The 22,606-nt window shown below is 37.9% G+C and overlaps 1 protein-coding gene across 1 annotated transcript in view; it reads right to left on the reverse strand.

Annotated features, from left to right (window-relative positions):
• The window catches only part of xpr1a (xenotropic and polytropic retrovirus receptor 1a), an 84,113-nt gene that overhangs the window by 20,657 nt on the left and 40,850 nt on the right, over positions 1-22,606 (reverse strand). The window contains exons 3-9 of the mRNA XM_014000760.1: positions 12,656-12,757; positions 6,069-6,289; positions 5,829-5,978; positions 5,620-5,703; positions 4,172-4,253; positions 3,782-3,969; positions 3,373-3,552 (exon numbers count right to left, since the gene is read on the reverse strand). Of these exons, the coding sequence (XP_013856214.1) occupies positions 3,373-3,552; positions 3,782-3,969; positions 4,172-4,253; positions 5,620-5,703; positions 5,829-5,978; positions 6,069-6,289; positions 12,656-12,757 (1,007 nt within the window). The remainder of the gene's footprint in view (positions 1-3,372; positions 3,553-3,781; positions 3,970-4,171; positions 4,254-5,619; positions 5,704-5,828; positions 5,979-6,068; positions 6,290-12,655; positions 12,758-22,606) is intronic.

Below are 22,606 nucleotides of genomic sequence, written 5' to 3' on the forward strand. Positions count from 1 at the left end.
CACACACACACACACACACACACACACACACACACACACACACACACACACACACACACACACGGTTCATGTTCTTCTATCTTCATAAAGACTTTGCATTCATTTCTTTGACCTTTACCCTAAACTACAGGGCTGTGTGTATTTAAAAAAAAAAACGGTCACAAATGGCCTCTACAAAAGTAACAAACACATATGCACACACACATCCAGATTGCACTCAAAATGCAAATGCAGAACAATACAGTAGGAAACCACACAAAACAAATAAAAACCCTTGACACAAACACCAATTTAACCTTTTTTTCTGTCCATTTTCTCGTTTTTTTTTTGTTTTCAGAGTTAAAAAAGTGTTCATGCAACCAAAGCTAACTTCATGCATGACCTAATTTTTTAAATTGAACTTGTCTGAACTTAAAGGCAAATCACTTAATGCATCACAATGAGATGAGATAAATAAAGGGAGTTTGTAAATGAAAGTTGAAAAGTTTTCTAAAATACAGATAAAATTAAAATCCTTGAACATAACTGAACCACATCACCAACTCTATTGTAATAATAATAAAAAAAATCAAAACACGTGTGATCAGTCACTCCTATATAAAAACCTATAAATGATGGCTGTTTGAAAAACAAACAGGAAAGTTTCTTCTAAAAGCAATCTGAAGCGTGAACTCGTCTGAGAACAAAACACGCACCCACTGTCTGTCCAGCTAAAACGAGCTCAGAGAACTAATGTTTCTGTGAGAAGTTGATATATGGCTTCCTCCTTACATAACACTGTTTCACATTACATCTCTGCGTGCAGCTGCACTTCTCCTGAGCTCATGTGGTTAAAATGATCACAGGCGCAAAACTATATCTGACGCAGCGCTGCTCAGACTCTAAAGTCCTGCAAATCTCACTGTAGTTTCTGACCTTTTGCCTCCTGGACTTCCTGAAATAAATTGGTGTGGAAGATGGTTGAATTAATCTGCTAAAATTTAGCAATGAGACTTAGTTCCTCCTCAAAATCTAAATGGTATGTTTTATTTCAAACAAACAAACAAAAACAAACTTTAAACACTGCTCCTCTTTCAAGATCGCAGACTGTCCATTTTGGCAGGTAAAAACAATTACTCTATATGTGTATAGTTGGAAAACAGCACCTGGAAAAAAGTATTTCCTGTCTGTAGTGGTTTTCCAGACAACATGAGGTTAATTTTATGAAACTATGGTAATTTAGGGTAAAAACAAAACAAAACAAAAAACTGTTTATTCTTTAGTGCTGAGCATTGGGTAGGGTTAGCTCCCAGCTCAGCCCTCAAAGAAATAATTCAGATTATTTCATGTCTAGCCCACATATGGGTTTTCAATGGCCCACTTGTGGGGAGTGGACACCCTCCGTCAGGTGCAGTGTGAGCAGCTTGTTGTTAAGATCTGACACGTGGGTAAAGATGGGGAAAGGAGGGGACCAGTGCAGCCTGGTAAAAACCAGACCTTGTCCTTCACGTTGCTTCGTACGAGCGTCTGGAGTCGCGGCCATAGAGAAGTGATTCTTGCTGGAGGCATGGCCTCTGCTGAAGCGTGTGTGTGTTGTCGCTGTGAATGAGGCTAAGCTAAGAAGCTAACCAGAAATCGCATGTGCTGTAAACAACCCTACTGAGAGGAGAGAAGAACTGAGCCAAACGAGACGACTGTAAATGAGAGCTGCTGCTTTGTCAGACTAATTTAATTTAATTTGGAAGCCTTATCAACACAGACTGGCTTCATTCATTTCCTCCACTGCCGTATGCTAAAATAACTAGCAGACACTGCGCAGAAAATCGACGTTCTGTTCTCTGATTGGTTCGGCTAAAAATCTGCCAGTGAAATCCTTGTCTATGGGAGAAATGTCAGACGGAGCAGTGAAGGGAAGCCAGAAGTGAGCGGAATTGCGTAGGAAGGCAAGGGCCAGGCTAGGACCAGTGGGGAATTCTTTAGTTTTTCCATTTCCATTAATAAAAATGGTTTAAAATTTTGGCAAGCCAGAGATGTTAAAATAGTATTTGTGTCAAATAGGAGGCATAATGTGTTATTTTTGTTTTTTATTATCACTACTTTTGCAGGGTTCTGTATGTTGTATTCATGATTAATGCAGCAAAATAAACTATTTCAAAGGTAACAGATATTTGTAATACTTGGCTTATTTACATAATAACTTTAATTGCTGGACGTTTGGCACCTCAGCTGTTGACCTGCAGTAACTGTGTGGAGTGATTTAGTTGAATTGCCCTGGCCTAGAGATCCTTTTTGTTTCTCCTCATAGCTGCAGAGGAAGAGACAGTACGATACCTTCAATCTTACAGTTAGCAAGTCGAGTTCAGCAGAGATAATTTTTTTTCCTCTTTCCAAACCTGAACCTAAGGAAGGATTACATTCAACAAGCTGAAGCAATTTTTTAAACTGGACTTTAAATTGAAGCAGCAGATGACCTCTAAATCCTTAATGAGTGGCTCGATTAAAAAAAAAAGCTAAACAGTTTTGGAATCAGTACATACGTACATATCAGTAAAAAAAAAAAAAAGGAAAAACAACTCTAAAATAAGTTTGAAATTTTAATCAAAGTCCCTAACCACAGCTGATACAAAAGCTCTTTTCAAACAAAATAAGTGGCTGTGTTGGATGTCCTGCAAGAAACAGCTTTTTTCAGCTTCTCCTGACTTTTTTCAACTTGTGACAAAATCTGGACTCAGAGATGAATATTATGGCCGGTGCATGGACTTCATACATAAATAAAGGTAGGACATAAGTTTATTTTTTTAATGAAATATGCATCAAGTGAGCTAGTTTGTCCTGATATAAGATAGGAAACATAACTCATTACTTTCTGCCAATCACATGGTGAATAAGCTGCTCTGTAGGTTTCATATTCTGATGACATCACCAGCCATGAGCCTCACCACGTGTTTACAATATTATTCTAGTTTCTTCATTTTCAAGTTTTTTGGTGGAGTGTGTCCACGCCCTCAGGGATGGGATGGTATGGGCTTAATAAAGGGCATGTGGGGCCAGAGGGGTTGTTTTCCCAGGACAAAATGTCTAGGACCACCCCTGTGGGTAAGATAAAGATATTAAAACTGAAAATCCCTTTGCTGTTTGAGCTATTTATTTAAAATGTAAAAATTTAGATTTTTGACTCTGTTTACGTAAAAAAGCATCTGTTCTTGTTTGCATTTTGCTAATTATAACAGCAGACCTTCTGCGCTCTGACATTTGTAAACCTTAATTTTTTTCCTTCTGTAAACTCTTGACTTTTAGCTAATTTTGAATTTTAATTAGGATTTAACCTCTACACACAGATGTGTTAAACTAAGGAAAAGAAAGAAAGAGATTCTGCTCAATGAGTTGACCAACCAGTAGCTTGAGGAGCCAGAAACGTGATTTGTAGTAGCAGGTTTTGAACGGGTTGATGAGAAAGAGCAACATGAAGCCATAAAGAACCAGAGGGTTGATCTGCATGGAGAGGTAGATGTACTCAGAGTAGAGACATGAGAGGATGCTGAGACACCACAACACGCCCAGGAAACCAGCAATCTGCAGCACAGACAGGGAAACAGAAACAGATTGGAATTAAAATAGGTTAATTAAAAATATATGTTTTTTCTTTTTAGGATATAAAATGTCATCATTGTTGCTCTTAATAAACAAATTCTTCTTTTATGATATATTCTCAACTAAACCTCCATGAAGTAGTTGAAAAGTCCACAATTATCTAAGTGAAGATAAAGTTGTTACAAAGTGTTTTTATGTAGCTTTGAGTCACCTCAAACAGGTGTTGGTGCGACAGGTTGTTCCGGGGATCAATCTCAAAAATGAGGACGTGGTTGACTCCATACTGTCTCCATCCATAGGTGTTGATGCCCAACAGGAAGAGGAACTGGATTAACAGGAAACCGCCGCGATAGATCCGCACCAGAGGCCACACGTTCTCGTAGCGGATGAACACGGCGCCTAACAAAATCATATCAAACATTCGATTCTTTTAAAAATAAAATACATTTGAAAATAAACAGAAACTAAAAAACCCTCAATTTAGACTTCAGAGCAAACAGTTTATCAAAAAAAAAAAAAAACACTTTACAGAAAAATACAAGATTTCTACTAAAAGAAGATAAAAAATAAATTTACACGCACAAATCCAAAAGTTGCTTACCCGTGAGAACAAAGGCGATGGCAAGGATGACAAAGAAGCCACAGAACAGACCGACTCGAAATGTTGTCCAGGCCAAAGCAGGCTGAACCAGGCAGAGAAAAGACATGAATAAATATTATATATACCTGAACATTACACATAAAACAATTAGGTTATAGGTCTTCTTCAATATATTTATTACGTTTTAAATATATTCATTATAGTTGCATTTAATGGGCACAGCTAACCAAAAAGTAAGCTTCGCTAACCACAATTTGGATAAACAAAAACTTAGCTCCGCTAACACTAAACTGCTAAAGAGATAAACAATTAGTGGAACCTAACACTAACCGCTAAGATGACTGTCAGTCATCTCCTCCCAGTTGAAGACTGGTGAGACTGACAGAAACCTGTTGTTAGTTTTCTATTGGCTTAATTTGAAGGTGGGTGGGATTATCTATGGCAAATCGGCCAATCCAAACCAGAGTTATAGTTCTGTCTAACTTGTGATAAACTTTAATTAACCCTTTCAGAATAAAATCATTTCTTTGATTTAGTTTGTATTTTTGTAAATACCATTTGAGGTAAGTCCAACAACAAGTAGCAAATACTTTCATTACCACATTTTATGCATAGTCAATTTTTGTATTCATTATTTAAATATTGCTTAATATTTTTTTTTGATGCTCTTAGTTCGAAGTTTAGATACTAAAGGTGTTACATTCTGCACACACCTGACATGTGCTTGTAAGAGGGGATTTGTTTTTAAATTTAATCTGCGATAAATGGCATAAAGTAGAAGTTTTACACTTGGGAATATTTTAGTGGACTAAAAATTAATAGAACTTAATTTAGTAGCAAAAAATAATAATAAATTAAAATCAGCTGTTAGTAAATTAGTGGAACTGTGCCCACCATTGCTTATTGATAACATTTAAAGTTAGCTATGACAGTAATAAAGGTACATACAGTATAAGTTTAGAGACAAATGGCTTGACATATAGTTTTATTACTTAATAATATGTCATCACTTTATATAATCATTATTAAAGGCTTTGATGGTTTTCTCTCTTTAAATTAAACCTTACTTTTGTTTGTATCATGATTTCATATCCATCAAATTACATAAAAAATAAGAACAATGCCCAAGAAAGAAAGAAAGAAAGAAAGAAAGAAAGAAAGAAAGAAAGAAAGAAAGAAAGAAAGAAAGAAAGAAAGAAAGAAAGAGAAAGAAAGAAAGAACAACTTCTGCAAAACATTTGTACATATACTTTTTTCTCCTGATTTACCTAATTTCCCTCTGGTATCAATAAAATATTTCAGAATTTTTGAATTGAATTTAATAATAAATCTAGCAAAGAAAAGTGAAGTACATTAGTCAACTGGCAACTTCTTAGGCATAAAATACTGTGATGTTCAGTGTTTGTTACCAAATTAACAACATAAAACAAAAAATCTGATTATCTGACCTGAGCTGCCCCAAGTGGAGGAACTCTCAACCTCTTCATGGCCTTCTGACGATCTCCTCCCTCCAGCTCTGTAGTCACCAGGGTCTGAAACAAACAGACAGACAAACAAACAAACAAACAAACAAACAAACAAACAAACAAACAAACAAACATGTTTGATGAACTTTGGCGTGTCAGAGGTGTGTGTTTGTGCAAAGACAAGCAGCCACCTCAGTCTCGGTAATGAGTTGCGTGATCTTTTTGCAGGTGTAGAAAGGTGCCACCTCCACTTGAGACACCCGCCAGTCAGCCCCACGAGTCGTATCCAGGATCTTGTCATGTTTCTTCAGGATCTTACGAAACCCAGTAAAATTCAGGTTCTGTAGAAACCAAGCATGACACGGTACAATGTCTTTAAAGAACTTTCATAAACTCTAGAGATGTGCGAGTCAAGTGAGCGCCATGAGAACCTGGTAGTTTTGCAGAAGGATGAGGCTGAGGTAGAACTCGCTGAAGGCTAGCTTCAGGTCCTTGATGTTGTGGTGCTGGGAGCGCTCCTCCTGCGACAGGTGGAACATGGTCTTGCGTTTCCGCAGACCGGGCGGAGCAGTGTTCTCACGCTGAGCATCCAGTGACATCTGCAACTCATACTGCAGCGTCACAAACCGTCTCTGGGCTTCAGCTAGCTTTTCTGTACAGGAAACAACACAAAGAACAGATGAAAAAATAATACACAAGGAGCGGTCCCCCAAATAATTTGAATAGTTAATGTTTTTAATTTTTGATTTGAACTGAAACTGAACAAGGAATGCAAGTGAAGGAGGCGGAAGGTATGTACTTATTTTTTCCAAGTTCCTCAAAGTGGCAGATTCTGGCAAGTGGAGGCAGCAATTTTATTCACCACCAGGTGCAATGGCAGAGCCAGGGTGTGGCCAGTGGTGGCCTTGCCCACCTATCGTAGATACATTTTCGACCACCCCACCTGCCACCCCAATCAATTGAGGAAAATATACTTTTAAGCAACATAAAAGCTAGAAAAGCATATAGTTTTCTCAAATAATTTGGGTGGCCGGTTTACATATGGCAGCAGCCATCTTGGATTTTGACGTAGCAACCCAGTTTTTGATAGTGACCTTCCTTACATCCAAATGCTACAGAAGAGCATTGCATTCACCTAATAAAAAATATTTGACTCCTGATCTCATAATTACGAGATAAGATGTCATAATTATGAGATATTATCTAATAATTACGAGAAAAGATCTCATAATTATGAAATAAAATGTCATAATTTCGAGATCAGGATCTCATAATTATGAGAAAAGATGTCATAATTATGAGATTAAGATCTCCTGTGGATTTTGAGCAAGTAACAGTCCTGGACATGTGTAATGCCGAACGCACGCGTGCCCAGAACAAGCTGTATAATGTTAATTCACCAGAGTTAAATAAAGTTGTGACCCAGGGTTGAAACAGGAGGAAGTGTGTGCTCTTTGTGTACATACAGGATGTAACTTAAGCATTTCAGATTCATTAGCTACTTATAGCCGTAGCATCCCGTACTGCAGGAAGAGAGCGACTTCCAGTATGTCAGAGTGGGCTTTTCACTTGAACAACCGCAAGGAAGATACCTGCGTAATGTCGACATACTATCATCCATACAGCATCATGCATCTCTGTGATGTTTTGTTAGGAGTGTATTGAATCAGACTCTTATTTTGAAATGTCCATTTGCTGAAACCGGAAGCACCACTACCAACTAAATGACGGTGTTATGCCCAAGCTGCCGAAGATGAATTAAACAGAACTCTCTAACCAATGTGCAGGTGGATTGATTAATAAATCCACATTAGTAGACACAACACCATCTACATTAAGTAAACTCAATATTTCCCAATACCTAAGAGGAAATAAAAGCATATAAAATGTGATAGTGTCGTCATCGTTTACTTTTCCTGTATGTAAATCAGCTGACTCTCTTTAATTTATCTTGTAATTATGACATCTTACCTCGTAATTATGAGATCAGGATCTCGTAATTATGACATCTCATTTTCTCGTAATTATGAGTAAGACCTCATAATTATGAGATCCTGATCTCGTAATTATGATATCAGGAGTCCAAATTTTTTTTTTTTTGGTGAATGCAATGCTCTTCCGTAAAATGCAGCGACACACAAAAATGTAGGGTTTCTCCCTGTGTTTTATAAGTTTGGCTGGTTTGCCAGGCCTTTCTTAGCTAAAAGCTGGTTTGTACCTCAAATATCTTGCTCACACTGTTGAGTGACAAAAAAAATTGCGTAACTTTTATCTGTTATCCCTCAGTGACACCCGACTTGTGCATTGCCCCCAGTCAGAGCACTGTCCGGCAGACCTTGCGGCTCACAGTGTGCGATTGGGCAGAAATCCATGGGTGTGTTTGTTTATGTGGAGCAGCACTTCTTTCTGCACGTTATTTAAGCTTAAAATGATCTGTTACCAGAAGTAATTTCTTAAATAAGCAAGATGCACAGCTTTGATGAGCAGCTGGTCTGATCTTATTGAGCATGTGAACGTGCAACTGACGTTCACGCCTTCTTTCCAGCGCCGCTGTTAACAAGAAAAAAATGAGTTTTTCCTCCTCTGACTCCTCACCCAACACGAAAATGACCGTTTTGCTAACCCTCCTCCCCGTAACAACTAAAACACTTCTGCCTGCTTTAGAAGGTTTTATGGGGGAAGTCAGTACCTTACTTATTTTTCAAGTTATTAAGCTCACAAGCTCATACACTGAAGGTATTTGAATGTCCTCAATTTGCTCCACGATGGGGAATAAAAAGGATTTTCAACGTTTACAATCTACATTTACATACAATTTAGTCATCAAGAAAAAACACAGAAATTCTTGAAGCACAATTCAGTCTTATAGATTGATTCATTATGTTGGACTTATTTTCTGAAAAAACAAAATAAAAAATGTATTTTCTCATAAAGAGACATGATACTCAAAAGTGTCAATGTTTCAGGATAATATTCTGCATTTAGCAACAAAAAGCTACAGAAGAACGAAAATGTTTTTAAATCCTCCCTCCTAGTCTCAGTCGCTGAAGCGTGAAGGCTCAGCTGAAGGACTGCAGAACCATTATTTGGGTCAGGATAAGGTTAATACACCCAGAGAAGAAGGGAGGGGATCACACGGGGCTGAAACAGTAAATTACATTTTATTAACATCTCCCGCTTTTCATTTACTGACAGATCATACCATCGTCACATTTAATTTTAACTAGTAAATTTACTTTTAATTGTTGAAATCAGGACTTTAAAAAAACATTTTTGATAAAACAGAAGAGTGGACAATAAATCTTCACTTTTTCTTTCCTGGTTCTGGATCTTGACACATGAATGATGTTATCATTTGTTACTGGTCACATGTTTTCAACCACTTTCTGAAGACAAACTAATTTAGTCCTGAGCCGTGCTGCCGGCCTGGGAGTCTGGGAAAATCAAGGCCACAATAGTGGTTCAATCTGTCGTTAAATAAATAGTCACATTGCCGATGCTGAGGGCTCACTGCTGACTTTCATGCTTTGTTGCTTGAACTAACCCTGACACACATTCTCCAGATGTCACTCTACCTGCCTCACAGAGATCCCGCATCTCCTTATTGACGTCTAAACTCACTGTAATCCTTCTGCTGGACTCTTTGTAATGACAAAACAGGAGGGATAAAAAGGCCAGGACACAGAATGCTAGCCAAAACTTGGTTTAGATTAAATCTGCAGGACAGAATACATTTATCTATGTGTGGCTAATGAAGCTTAAACCCACAGGTGTTGGTGGTGAAGCTTTTAACTGATGGAGGTTCAGTGAAGCCCTTTGTTCTACCTCAGCTTTCAGAAATACAGCAGATCGTATGAACACCTGCTAGACTAAAACAGCAGTCTGCAAACATACCTATATATATATATATATATATATATATACACAGTATATATCTTTCCAGAATATGTTAAACACATGATACTGCAGCTACAGTCCAATTGACTGGATTTCAGCGCAATGCAGCAGAAGAGGTCAGGGACCCCTTTCAGTAGGAGATACTGAAGGATGGAGTGATGTGGAGGCAGGTTCCCAATGTAAAGTCAGCACACAATTTATTTCCACCTGCCAGCCACTCCAGCAACCCGCCTAACACACACACGCAGTCACGCAGAGCATGAGATGAATCTATTTGTCAGACAAAACCATGTCTTTCCTTGCTTGCCCCTGCCGTGTGTTGAGGATAAATAAACTGAGGGCAGGAGAGAGATGCTTTTGTTTTCATACACAACATTTAAACCACCTCACACCTCCAGTCTGTTAAGGAGACAATAAGTAACACACTAGTCCTGTCTACCATAGTAACTTCCGATGAAAACATGTCCAATAAGTTGCCTTCAGGCCCAGGTCTCCCTTGAAAAAGAGATCTGAGATCTCAACGGGACTTGCCTGGTTAAATAAATATTATAAATAAAAATAAATAAATATAATTTGTGTAGTTTACGGCTGCGCCAATCCATCTAACGGAGAAAAGGAAAAGGGGTATTATAGAGCAGGGGTTCTCAAGCCATTTTGGTCTGGGGGCCCCTTACAAGGGTTAAAAAAATTCCAGGGACCCCCTCATAAACCCCATGCTGTTAAAAAAGATAATTTATTGTCATTTAAACCCCTAAATTCCATGGGAATACATATTTTTATTAAGTTTATTATGTTTGTTTTATTAATTCATTGTTCTCATGCATTTTTAAAAACAAAAATCAAATTAACATTTTAGTAAAAATATTTGAGGACCCCCAAGATACCTCTCGCAGACCCCTAGGGGGTCCAGGGACCTCAGTTTGAAAACCTCTGTTATAGACTACCAAAGATGGTCATACACAATGGTGAGAAATGTAGCTCACAGAACAACGTCGTAAAAAATGGATTTTAAACCTACGTCTGCGGTCTGAAAGAGGGTCTGCTAATTCTAGTGTCTGCAGCGACCACTTCATAAAGTGTTCATTTACTTATTAGTGATTATTAAGTTACCGTTGGTCTAACATGGACTTCATATGGACTTTTTAGACTGCCCTAGCATTAAATGGTAAATTGCTTGAACTTATATAGCGCCTTATCAAGTCCACATGGACCCCAAGGTACTTTACACTTCAGACATTCACCCATGCACACGCATTCACACACTGATGGCAGTGAGCTACATTGTAGCCACAGCTGCCCTGGGGCACACGGACAGAAGCGAGGCTGCCATGCACCAGTGCCACCTGACCCTCTGACCACCATCATTAGGCAAGGCGGGTGAAGTGTCTTGCCCAAGGACACAACGACTGAAATGGCTGGACGGGGGATCGAACCGGCGACTTTCCAGTTCCAGGACGACTCCCCTAACCACTCCACTCCTTCATTATGTTTTGTTTTGCATGCTTGTTCATGTTGTAGCCACTACAGCTAGCATCTTAGCATATAAAACAATGTCAGAACAAACACTCACCCTGGCAAATTCCAAACTGTAATTATCATGGAGACGTTTGGTATCGAGGTTGTAGATCCAACTGCTGACAAAAACATATATACGTCTCCAGACTTTTATAGGCTTTAATCTGCTGTTTGACGTAGTAAGGCATCTGAAGGACCAGATAGTTTATGATTTTAACAGCCACGGTTGTTGGCAAATCTTTAGGTTCGGTCAAAAACTCATTCAACTTCCTGAGATCACGTTGAACATATTTGTGAACTAACTGCTGGTATCTTTCAGTATGGACTCTCTAAGACGGTTTCCTCCATAGATATTTTACTTCATGTCCTCCATTTAAAATCATGTGTCATCAAGATCACCTGACTGGAACCCAGCTATTAATTTGCCTCAATTGAAGATGTTTAATTATCTGGGTCTCTTGTTCCTCAGTGATAGTAAGATGGAGCAGGAAATGGATCGACAGGTTGGGGCCTCATCCTCAGTAACAAGGGCGTTGCTTCGGTCAGTCATGGTGAAGATAGAGCTGAGTCAAAAGGCAAAGCTCTGTATTTACTGGTCCATCAATGTTCCAACCCTCATCTATGGTCATGAGGTGTAGATCATGACAGAAAGAACGAGATCCATACAAGTGAATACAAGTGAATACAAGTGGCCGAAAGGAATTTCCTTTGTAGGGTGGCCAGGTTCAGCCTTAGAGATAGGGTGGGGAGCTCGACGTAGAGCCACTGCTCCTCTTTCTGTCTGCTCTGTCTGGATTTCTCTCCTGGACCTGTTGCCTCCACAATCTGACTATAAAGAAGCAGCAGAAAATGGAGATGGAGAATAGTTCTAAGCAGAAAACAACACTGCATGTAGAGGTGAAGACATTTTCTAATTTTAATGCTTACCTCTGCTGTTCTATTGAACAATATAAAATATAATATGCTGCTATTATAGAAACCCTCTACTGCAGTGAAAGTTTCTGGTTCAGGGGATTTGGAGCACTTTGTGTAGTTTTAAAAGAAAAACTAAAGGCATTCAAAGTTCCTTCATTACTTGGGTAAATCACAAATCGCAGTGATTTATACCCAGTTTGCTGCTTTTGGCATCAATCAGCCTTTAATGTCCCATCATCATGAGCTGGGACAGTCTTTCCAGTTACCCTTGGCCCTCCGTTGACCCAGATAGTCTGCAGTTTTACAAACGGCCTCCAGAAGAAGAACTGTCAGTATTGCACAGCAGGAACCGCTCCTCCTTGAACTGAAGTTCAATACTAGAAGGCAGACTTCACAAGTATTATGGTTATCGTCTCATGTTACACAGCACACACACATTCTGCTTGGCTCCTTGAAATACACACAGGAGGGCCGCTCCTCTGAACACAGCTACTTCAGCTAAATGACCAAGATTAGACGTCATGTCTGGTAGTACTGAAACTCTGAAGCACTACTAAGTTGTGGCTCAACTTGGCGCAGAATTTCCAGTTTAATTTGAGTACACAATTTTGTGCATCATTACCTGTAAAATTACACAACTTCTTATATAGTTCTTTAATTATAACCTCAGTGTAGAAAAGTAAATTATTACCTGAATAGAATGTGTTGATTTTGAGAAGCTCCTTTTCACACGTTTGGAAAAACCTTTCCTCAAACTTTGCGTAGTATCTCTTCACCGTGTCTTCATCTGCGACTGAAACAAAAAGAACAAAACAAAGTTTAACATCTTTTTGCCCAGAGAAAGAAATATATATATGTCAGTGTTACAAATCTCTGCACACCCGCAAAACAGGTAGGAGTTGATGTCTGGCTTATTTTTTATTAAACTGAGAGGCTCAGAAGGATGAAACCATGTTCTGACTGTCAGTACAGAATGATAAAACTAACAATTCCTGAATTATGAGATCAAAAATAATAACAGACCATAACAGATGATGCTTCCTGTCAGGATTAGTTACTAAAAGAAACAGCTGAAAAGCACAACTAATTAAAAAAAAGTCAGTTCTTCAGTACTCTATTTCTTTAAGGTTCCCGGGTGTTCAGGATGAAAATTCATTCACAACTGAACTAGATCAGCAGCCACTTCCTGCCTCCTCTCTGTGATAAAAACCTGGTGTCTTTTTTTAGGACCAGACAATTCAATCAGTATCGATGTTCTGTCTCAAATAATCCTTTGCCTCATTTACACCAGACTACCTGACACCTGACTGAGCCCAGCGTGATTCACTAATGTCAAACTGTACTTAAAAAAAATCCATGTTAAATATATACATACATAACTACATTTATACATTCTTATATATATATATATATATATATATAATCAAATTTCTCCCACCTGTGTACTGACTGAGTGTGTTGGGAAGAATGGAGTAGTGTTTCAGGTTGACGAGTTAGCACCTGCCTCTTTTGTATCCTGCTGATATTGCACACATACAAATACACACATCATACACACTGCATGTGTACTTGTACAGAACAAGCTCACACCACTCTGTGCTGACAAATAAAAAGAACAATCAGGGTAAAAGTTCATCTTTGAATTCAACCCTACAGCTGTGTGTTTTACTGAAGGGTTTTCAGGCAGAAGCAGAGATGCTTTTAATAACAACTCTGCAGTTTCTCCATTGATTTAATCATTTATCTTGTCTTGAGTCACATCTCACAGTTACACACAAGTCTTTATTGATCTCCTAAAATTACCTATAATGTAGAGGAAATTCATAAAAATGTCTAAAATTATTCTTTTAGCAAATGCTTTTCTCCCAAAGCAACGTACAAGTGAGGAGGAAATGGGTCAGTAGTGTTTAGCGACTTTTATAAAAATACTTTGGCAGGTAAACTATAGCTTTTAAGCCTAAAGTTTTGCATTCTATAGAACAGGAAATGAATTAAATAAAAAGTAAAATATGGGACACCAACTGCACATTAAAATGTTAAAAAATGCCACTAACACAGCTCGCTTTCTGAGAGTAAAATGAGTTAAAAAATATTTCAGTGTTAGTTAGCTTACTGCTAACGTTTATTATTGTTAAATTCAAATGTTAAAACTTAAACCAAAATATAAAGTTAAATGTAAATGTTGCTGCTAAATGTTAAAATTTGCATTTCAGTATTTCAAAATCGAACTTTGCTGTTGGTGCACGGCATTTGATGTGATGTCATCACCCTGTGACAAAAACAAACACTAACAATGCTAATGCTGTTAACGCTGCTAACGCTTCCCTAACAGACACCAACTTGAAGTTGCAGCTGGTGTCCAAGCTGCACTTCAAACATATTGTTTTCAATGAACACATTTTGAATTTAGATTTTAAATACCATCTTTATCAGTGTCAGTGTTTGTCGCAGGATGATGACATCATAACAAAATTTGCGCTCCAATGGAAAAGTCTGTGTTCCATTCTGAAATACTTAAATGTAAGCTTTATCATTTAGCTGCAACATTTCATATTTAACTTTTACACTTAGATGTAGGATTTAATATTTACATGTAACATATAAATTGAACTTTTAGTAAAAATTAGCAAAGAGTAAGAGCAGTGAGCTAAATAATAATTTTGACACTCAGAAAATGAGCTAAATAACGAAGATGTGACATTTCTTAACACTTGGTGCCACTTAAATGTCTTCAGAAAACTTGAAAAGAAAACTTGCATTCTAAAGGATTATTATAATATAGATGAGAAACTAAACCAACTTTTGATTGAAAGAAAACCTTCATGTGTCACTGACAACATTCACAGAAACATTTTGTATCGATACAACTACTGCAGGTCTCGGTAAATGAAATCAATGTTCATTTAATCTGACACACTCTGTCAGCAGAAAGTTCATCATCATCATCATCATCATCATCATCATCATCATCATCATCATCATCATCATCATCATCACCATCATCATCATCACCATCATCACCATCACCACCATCATCATCATCACCATCATCATCATCATCATCATCATCATCACCATCATCATCATCATCATCATCATCACCATCATCATCATCATCATCACCATTACCCTGGATTGATGATAACAGACATGGCATTCAAGAATGAGTAAAACCAATAAAGATTCTGTTATTGTTTCAGGGTTCTTTGTGTTTTTTTGTTCTTGCTTAGTTTTTCAATTGTTGAAAAAAAGGTAAAGGTTTCTTATAAATCAAAGGAGGGTCCTGGCAGAAATAGTTTGGGAACCTGGAGTCTCCCTCATTTATATCCTTCCTGAGAAATTGCCATAACCTAAGGACAGCAGGCCATAAAGATGACCCCTCCAGTCAATGTCAAACGGTCTGCTTCATGAATACCTTTTCAGAGATTTAAAGGAACCAGGGTTCAGGCTACACTACATTCAGGCCAGACCTGAAATGATTTTGGTGCAGAACCATCCAGGGCAGGTCGTTCACAGCAGCTGAGCCTCAACATTTCATCAAGGCTTTAATTCATTCAGGGGGAAAAAAATCAATAAGGTTTAATTACATTTAACAACATTTAATGACTATAAACCACAGGCTTGCAGCCATGAGGTCTACACTGTAATTGACAGGTAAAACATACAATAGGTTCTTATTGAAGTCAATGCATAAAATCATATTAAACAATAGAAACTCCTAACAGTTCAAAATGTTTAAATTTGACCTAATTTAGTTCATCCATCTATTTCATCTGGTTTAGTTGATAAGATATAGCAAGAAATAAAAACACCTGTGTAAAACAGTCTAGATCTGAATAAAATACTCTGACAAAGTAAATCCAGTCCTGCGTGCTGTTTCATTCACTGGCTTCACATTTCCAGACAAAGAATTGTGCTGGTAGCTAAAAAAAACAACAACTCTTGACCTACAGTAGTCCCAGGGTGGCTCGTAGAAGGCAGATTCCCTCTTTCTCTCCTCTCTCTCGCCGCTAACCCCTTCTTCTGTAGGTTGTATAAATAAATGATGAACACCCCCCCCCCCCCCCACACACACACACAAACCCTCCACTCACCCCCTAAAACAGTTCCCTGCACATACACACACTCCCCACCCCCAGCTTTTTATGTTGCCATACAGGCGTAACATGAAGCGACCCTATAAAACCAGAAATAAATCCTTCATGGACACTCGCACTTAAAAAGATGTTTGATTTGTCTTAAAGTTTTCATTTTTGACTGTGTGTTTTTTTTTGTGAAGAAAAAAAATTGTTCCCTTAAACAGATAAGAGAGTGAAGAACAACAGTTTCCTTTGTTTTTATTTCAAATATCGCCCGTTGTTAAACCGGGAACGAGTACCGAACATAACATCTCTTCATTTCCAACAATTACACACATAAAGACAATTTCGCAGATTAAGCACGCCTCCTTTAAAGCCCCATTTATCCCACTTAACGACCCCTCATTGATAACGTTATTGTCAGGGGGTATGAGAAGGCCATTACATTAAGATTGTTTCTGTAGTGGGTTCTCTTATCTCCCCTCTGCAAGCACAGGTGTGAACCACGACCAGAGAAAGGTAAAAAGGAGCTATAAAAGAGAATGGGATCACACGTATTAATCTGGCGGGACAAGAGGAGCGAACGCTGAAAACATTTTATGTCTTTTGGCACAACACTAAAATCAGCCAGCTCCCCTTCCCCCTCCTCCATTCTTCCGTCCTGCCTTTTTTTCTCACTTATTCCTCATTCAGCCCCTCGAGCCACAATTAATTCTACCAATCGTGTCTCTCATCGAGGCCTGGGGAGCATTATGAATGCACACTCTTGTGGGCTAGGATGTCAGCCTGCGAGGACCGGAGGCAGGAGGAGTTTATCCTGCGAGACTGCAAGCTCAGCACCTCCAAAGAGTAAACTAAACTCCTACAAACAAGTAAATAGGTTCTATCAAACAAACATACTCTGAGAAGTGTTAACACCTTTGTTTTGCGTGTCTGAGGGGAGGGGATGATGATATGGAAGAGAGACACGAGAGGCACATGTGATGGGAAGATTACCAGCAGAAGTCGTGGATAACGAAGAGGAAGCAAGAGGCCAGATGGGATGTGAGATGATCCACACAACACCCAAACACTATGGATGGAAAATGATATGGAAGCATAACTCTCTGAGAACGAAAGAGATGGAGAATATGATACAGGAAGAGGTGCAGACAGTTCATACAGATGAAAAATCTGAAGGTTTTAGACGACAGAGTGGAAGTTGGAGGAGGATAAACATTGAAGATGATTAAACAGGACTTAACACTGAAAAAGCAAGAATAATAAAAAAACGATTAAGTGATTAATACAGTACATTTAATTCATCATTAAAAACTTCTTTAGAGCCACTTACTGTAGAGAAAAACAATTTGTGTATAAAAATACAAGATCACAGTTAAACCTTTTCCCTTTATTGATGCTATATATTTTAGACGAATGCATAAAAGTGAACTAAAGTTTTGGATTTGTAAAGTGGGGGTATTGCGCAAAATTTACTTTTGTTTTAGCTTTATATCATGTTATAATGTCATTCCCTTATTGAAAACAAACACAGAGTGCTGCTTTGACTCATGCATGCATGTTGGAGAAATCCTTGAATCTCCTGTGGTGGCCATGTGATGCTGCCTAAATGCTTGCTGGTACAAAGCTCCGCCTATTTACACAAAACTCCTCCCTGCAGCTCAGTCTGCAGCCAAGCTCCCGTCCCATAGAGCGCCCATCCCCCAAAGCATTGTTGTGAATACATGCTGAAGTGGGAGTGTTGGAAATGGTAGGCAGTTCTTAAAAAGACAGAGGCCAATTTAAAGGCACTTAGAACAACCGAAGGTGATATAGTTACTTGATTGTGGTATAGAATTGAACTACGTGCCTTGCAAATATATAATAACCCCCTTTATTGGTAATGTCACAATGTACTGCTTTACTTTATATGTGACTCACATTGAATTGAGGATTAAGTCACAAAGAGGTGTGTGGAGAAAGTGTCCAGCTGTAGTGCATTAATGAAAAAGTTTGCAACAATTGCTAGCAAAGCATTTTTTCCCCACCTGGTAAATTTAATATCCCATAACTGTTTGAAGTTTCCACTTTAAAACTATATTAGAATAACCTAAAAATGAGATTCAGATCAAACATCAATGAGTTATCCACTTTAAAAGTAGGAATCTGAAAATGTGCTTTGGTCATGTTGACCAAATTCGACGTAACCTCCAGTTTGATGTGATGGGTATACAGTAGATCCAGTCTTGTTTATAAACAGTCTAAAACCATGGTGAGATACTTTCAGTGCTGGATAATAAATCTGCCACAGCATTAAAAAAACACACAACTAACATGATACAATTGTTATTTTCTATGTATGACTTCAACTTGCAGGAAAAGAACAGACGAACAGTAAACTAGATTTTTGATTGTGTTTCTCACTTTCATGTTGAAATACTTCAGGATGAAAGTTGATCAGTTTAATAAAACTTGAGCTTTTCTCAATATACTACAAACCAACCAATAATTGGGGTTCAGTAAAAACATTTCAGGTACAGACAGATAAGGTATAAATCATGTCTGAACAGTAAGCAGAAAATACCTATAAATAAAAAAAATCTTGTTATAAGATCCTGTTTATTTGCCAACTTTATAACAAAGCACATATAGGCCAAAAAAACTTTTTTCCCCAATGTAGCAATTACTTCAAGTCTTCAAACAAGTCTTGTTTAAAATAGATAGTTTGGAAAAAAAAATAACAAGCAAAGTTTCTGGACATGAACTAAAATGGGTCACATTTGTTAAATGCAGACTTGTTTTGCCCAGAATACTTCTTGTAAAGCAGAAAATGCTGACATTATCTGTGGCTGTATGTTCAAATCTACCACATTAGTGCCTTTTATAAAATATAATCATTCCCTTACCTGTCCAGACATACACTCGGTGGAGTTAAAAAGAACGATGCACACATTTAGGGCGTATCGCAAGAATAATTGTGAATGCTCTTTAGAGTTTAATGGCTCAGAACAGAGAGGAGGATAAATAGATGTATGGGAAACAAGAAAAAAAACATTAAATTAGGTAAAGTAGGTCAGAAAAGGTAAACAAGCCACAAAAACTTTAAAACAGCATTAAATCACTGACCAGGAAACTGATAAAAAAGCAGATTAATGCTTTCTCTAAAACATGTTTTAGGCTGAGTCATTTCCTTCATCAGACTATCTCAATGAGCTCTCTTTCATTTTCCTTCTTCTCGGTCTTTTCTTTTCTAAGCTGTAGCTGTGAATTTTTATCTCTGCTAAACAGAACAAGAAGAAAGTTCGGCCCGAGACTTTCTCTCTCCCTTTCCAGTACTGAAAACAGGGCCTTGAAGATCAGAACATTTTTTTTCTGAGCGTCTCACCAGCTTCCTGCACCTCTTTGCAGGTAGATGGAGACAGCATGGAAAAGGCAAACTGATAAGAGTGTGAATTAGGTTGTCTCATTTATCTCACTGAGTGAAATGTTACACTTAGACATCTTCAAACCTGTAAGATAAAGACATTAAAAAGAAAAATGCAGATATCCAACACTAAAAGTAAGCATCTGTTTTCCCGGCTGCACCGTCGTCTGGAAGCCAACTTTTCTTTAATCAGGATTTAATAAATCTAAGTGCAATCCGAGTCGGTTCAACATTACCTTTTTAATCTGATATATATAATATTGAATATGCACAGTCTGCTGCAGGGATATTGTAGACCTTCTGCAGCCTAACAAAGGATGTGCATAAGTATCATTGTCGATATGCAGACTCATGCTGCACAGAGTCTTCACACAACAATAACTGAAGATCTAATCTTTAAAGATTAATGTAAAAAATCAAAAAAGCTCTTTTAAACTGGGTCATTTCTGTGAAGTCAGTTTGTAATATAAAAATTAGACAATTTTAGCTAGAGTCTTAAATATCTCAAATATCTTTTTTAATGAATTGAGTATTATTTTCTGCCTTGCTTGGTCCTTTCCTCCCTTTCACAGACTGTATAAAGAAACTAAACATGCCAACAAAACTAAGTTGTAACTAAGATAGACAAGATCCTGAGGTTTTAAAACCAGACACACGGCTGTACCATGAAATCCAGCCCACATACACCACAAACGGGAGTCCAACCTGCACAGAGAATGAGCTCGACTTTAGTTGTACAGGTGTCAGGGAATATGGTCATAAGCCTTCTCCAGATATACAAAAAACATGCAGAACAGAGAGCCAGACTCTCATGACCCCCTAAGCAGTCCTGGAAAGGTGAAGATCTGGTGCACATCTTCTCTTGAATCTGAGCCTCCTTTCGAACACCCTGGAGTAAGCAAGGAGACTGAGAAGAGTTAATCCTGACACACACACAAAAAAAGAGTTAATCCTTGATAGCTGGAACACACTCTCAGGTTCTTCTTTTTAAAAAATGGGAACCACCACACTGGTCTGTCACTCTGCAGATGTTGTCCATGTCCTCCCTGCAACACTGAAGAAACGTGTCAACCATGACAGCCCAACAACATCCAGAGCCTTCAGCGTCTCAGGGAGAATTTCATCGAGCCTTGGCACAAGGGAGATTTCTGGGATCTTATTCTTAATCCCGGTCATGATCCATGCCTCACAACCACAGGTGAGAGTTGGAACATAGACAGACCAGTAAATCAAGAGCTTTGATTTTCAACTCAGCTCTTTCTTCACCATGACTGACCGAAGCAACGCTCTCACTACTGAGGACGAGCTCCCAATCCGTCCATCCATCTCCTGCTCCATCCTACCATCACTCAGGAAACTCCTCCACTTGAAGCAAAGAAATGAAAAAAAAAAATCTCACTCATGTGAACACTGTATGATTCTCTTTCTAGGATCACCATGTGTCAGGTTAACCCCATTAGTCAGGGTTAGTCTACATGGTCATGGCTCATTAAGACAACAATAAGGTTTATGTTCTGCTCAGCCTTAGAAAACATGACTGATATTAATCATCATCTGGTATGGAGAGAAAAAAAACATCTGACACTTTGGATAAGTCTCATTTTTAACGCTCAGCTGGAGATGAAGGAGTGACTGAAACCTCTAATCTGTTGACTCTTTTCAATCTTTTCATCTTAGTTGTCTCTTCATTACTTCTTTATTTACGTTTTCATTTACTGATTCATCTTTCCTCTTCACTAAGCTTGATCTCAATTGAGTGAAAGGCATCCTGAACTCACTGCACTCATAAAATAACAAGAACCGAAGGATCACAAAGAAATCCCACTTAAAGCTATTCATTATTAATGAACTGCCTATAAAAGAAACAATATTGTTTCTATTCAGTGATAAAGCCAATGAGAACAGCAGAACGCTGTCACTGTCTTCTAGGCTTTGCATACACTTACACCATCTTCATCAGTGCTGCTTTAATCTGGTTGTTCTGCTGTTACACTTGTAAAACACAAGAGGAGAACTCTGGACAATTTGGCTAATAAAATGCACTGAAAAAAATCACAGGCAATAAAATAAATTATGCATCAAAATTAAGTCATGTGCATCCTTGGTGCTGGAAACAGCTGATGGATGTATGAAGGAAATTATTCCTCACATCTGAAGCAGACAGAACCCAGATGGACTTACTGAAAACTGCAGGCCGTTTGCTACAGAAAACAGCCTGCAACATGCAAAGGAAAGCTAAGAGATGGTTTGGTTAGCTACCAGGAAGACAAAATTTGTTGCTATTATTACACAAAATATAACAAAATATTTGAAGTAGAATAAAGCTTTACGATTAAAATAAAATGTTACATGAATGTTACATTGTTTTCAATTACCGTATTTTGAAATAATTTAAATTTTAAATGTCATCATCAGTAGCATTATCGTTAGCTTTTGCCGCAGAATGACGATGTCACAACAAGAGCTTTTTAATATTATTAAGCTGCAAGTTTTATATTTTAAGTTTTACATTAAGATTCACATGTTTAGATTCAGGATTTAATATTTAGAAAAGAACATTTAAATTTAACATTTGGTAAAATTTTGCAAAATAAGAACAGTGAGCTAAATAATGAAAATGTTAGTGAATTTTTTAACATTTTATTTTGCACATGGCGCTTCATATAGCTATAAAACATCACTTGTATTATAGAGGAAAATCTCTGTAAGCATTGCACCTGCAGCCAGAAAGGCCTTTTGGAGAAAAGTGTATTTTTGACAGCTACAGTGGTTTGCAAAAGTATTCATACCCCTTGAACTTTTCCATATTTTGTCACATTACAACCACAAACATAAATATATTTCACTGGAATTTAATGTGAAAGACCAACACAAAGTGGTATACAATTGTGAAGTGGAAGCAAAATTTTACATGAATCAAAACATTTTTTACAAATAAAAAACTGAAAAGTGCGATGTGCAAAATTATTCAGCCCCCCTGAGTCAATACTTTGTGGAGCCACCTTTTGCTGCAATTACAGCTGCAAGTCTTTTAGGGTATGTCTCCACCAGCTTTGCACATCTAGTGACTGCAATTCTTGCCCATTCCTCCTTGCAAAACAGCTCAAGCTCAGTCAGATTGGATGGAGAGCGTTTGTGAACAGCAGTTTTGAGATCCTGC

This window comes from Austrofundulus limnaeus, unplaced genomic scaffold (genome assembly GCF_001266775.1).
Source record: "Austrofundulus limnaeus strain Quisiro unplaced genomic scaffold, Austrofundulus_limnaeus-1.0 Scaffold8, whole genome shotgun sequence".
In the NCBI taxonomy this organism is placed as follows: Eukaryota; Metazoa; Chordata; class Actinopteri; order Cyprinodontiformes; family Rivulidae; genus Austrofundulus; species Austrofundulus limnaeus.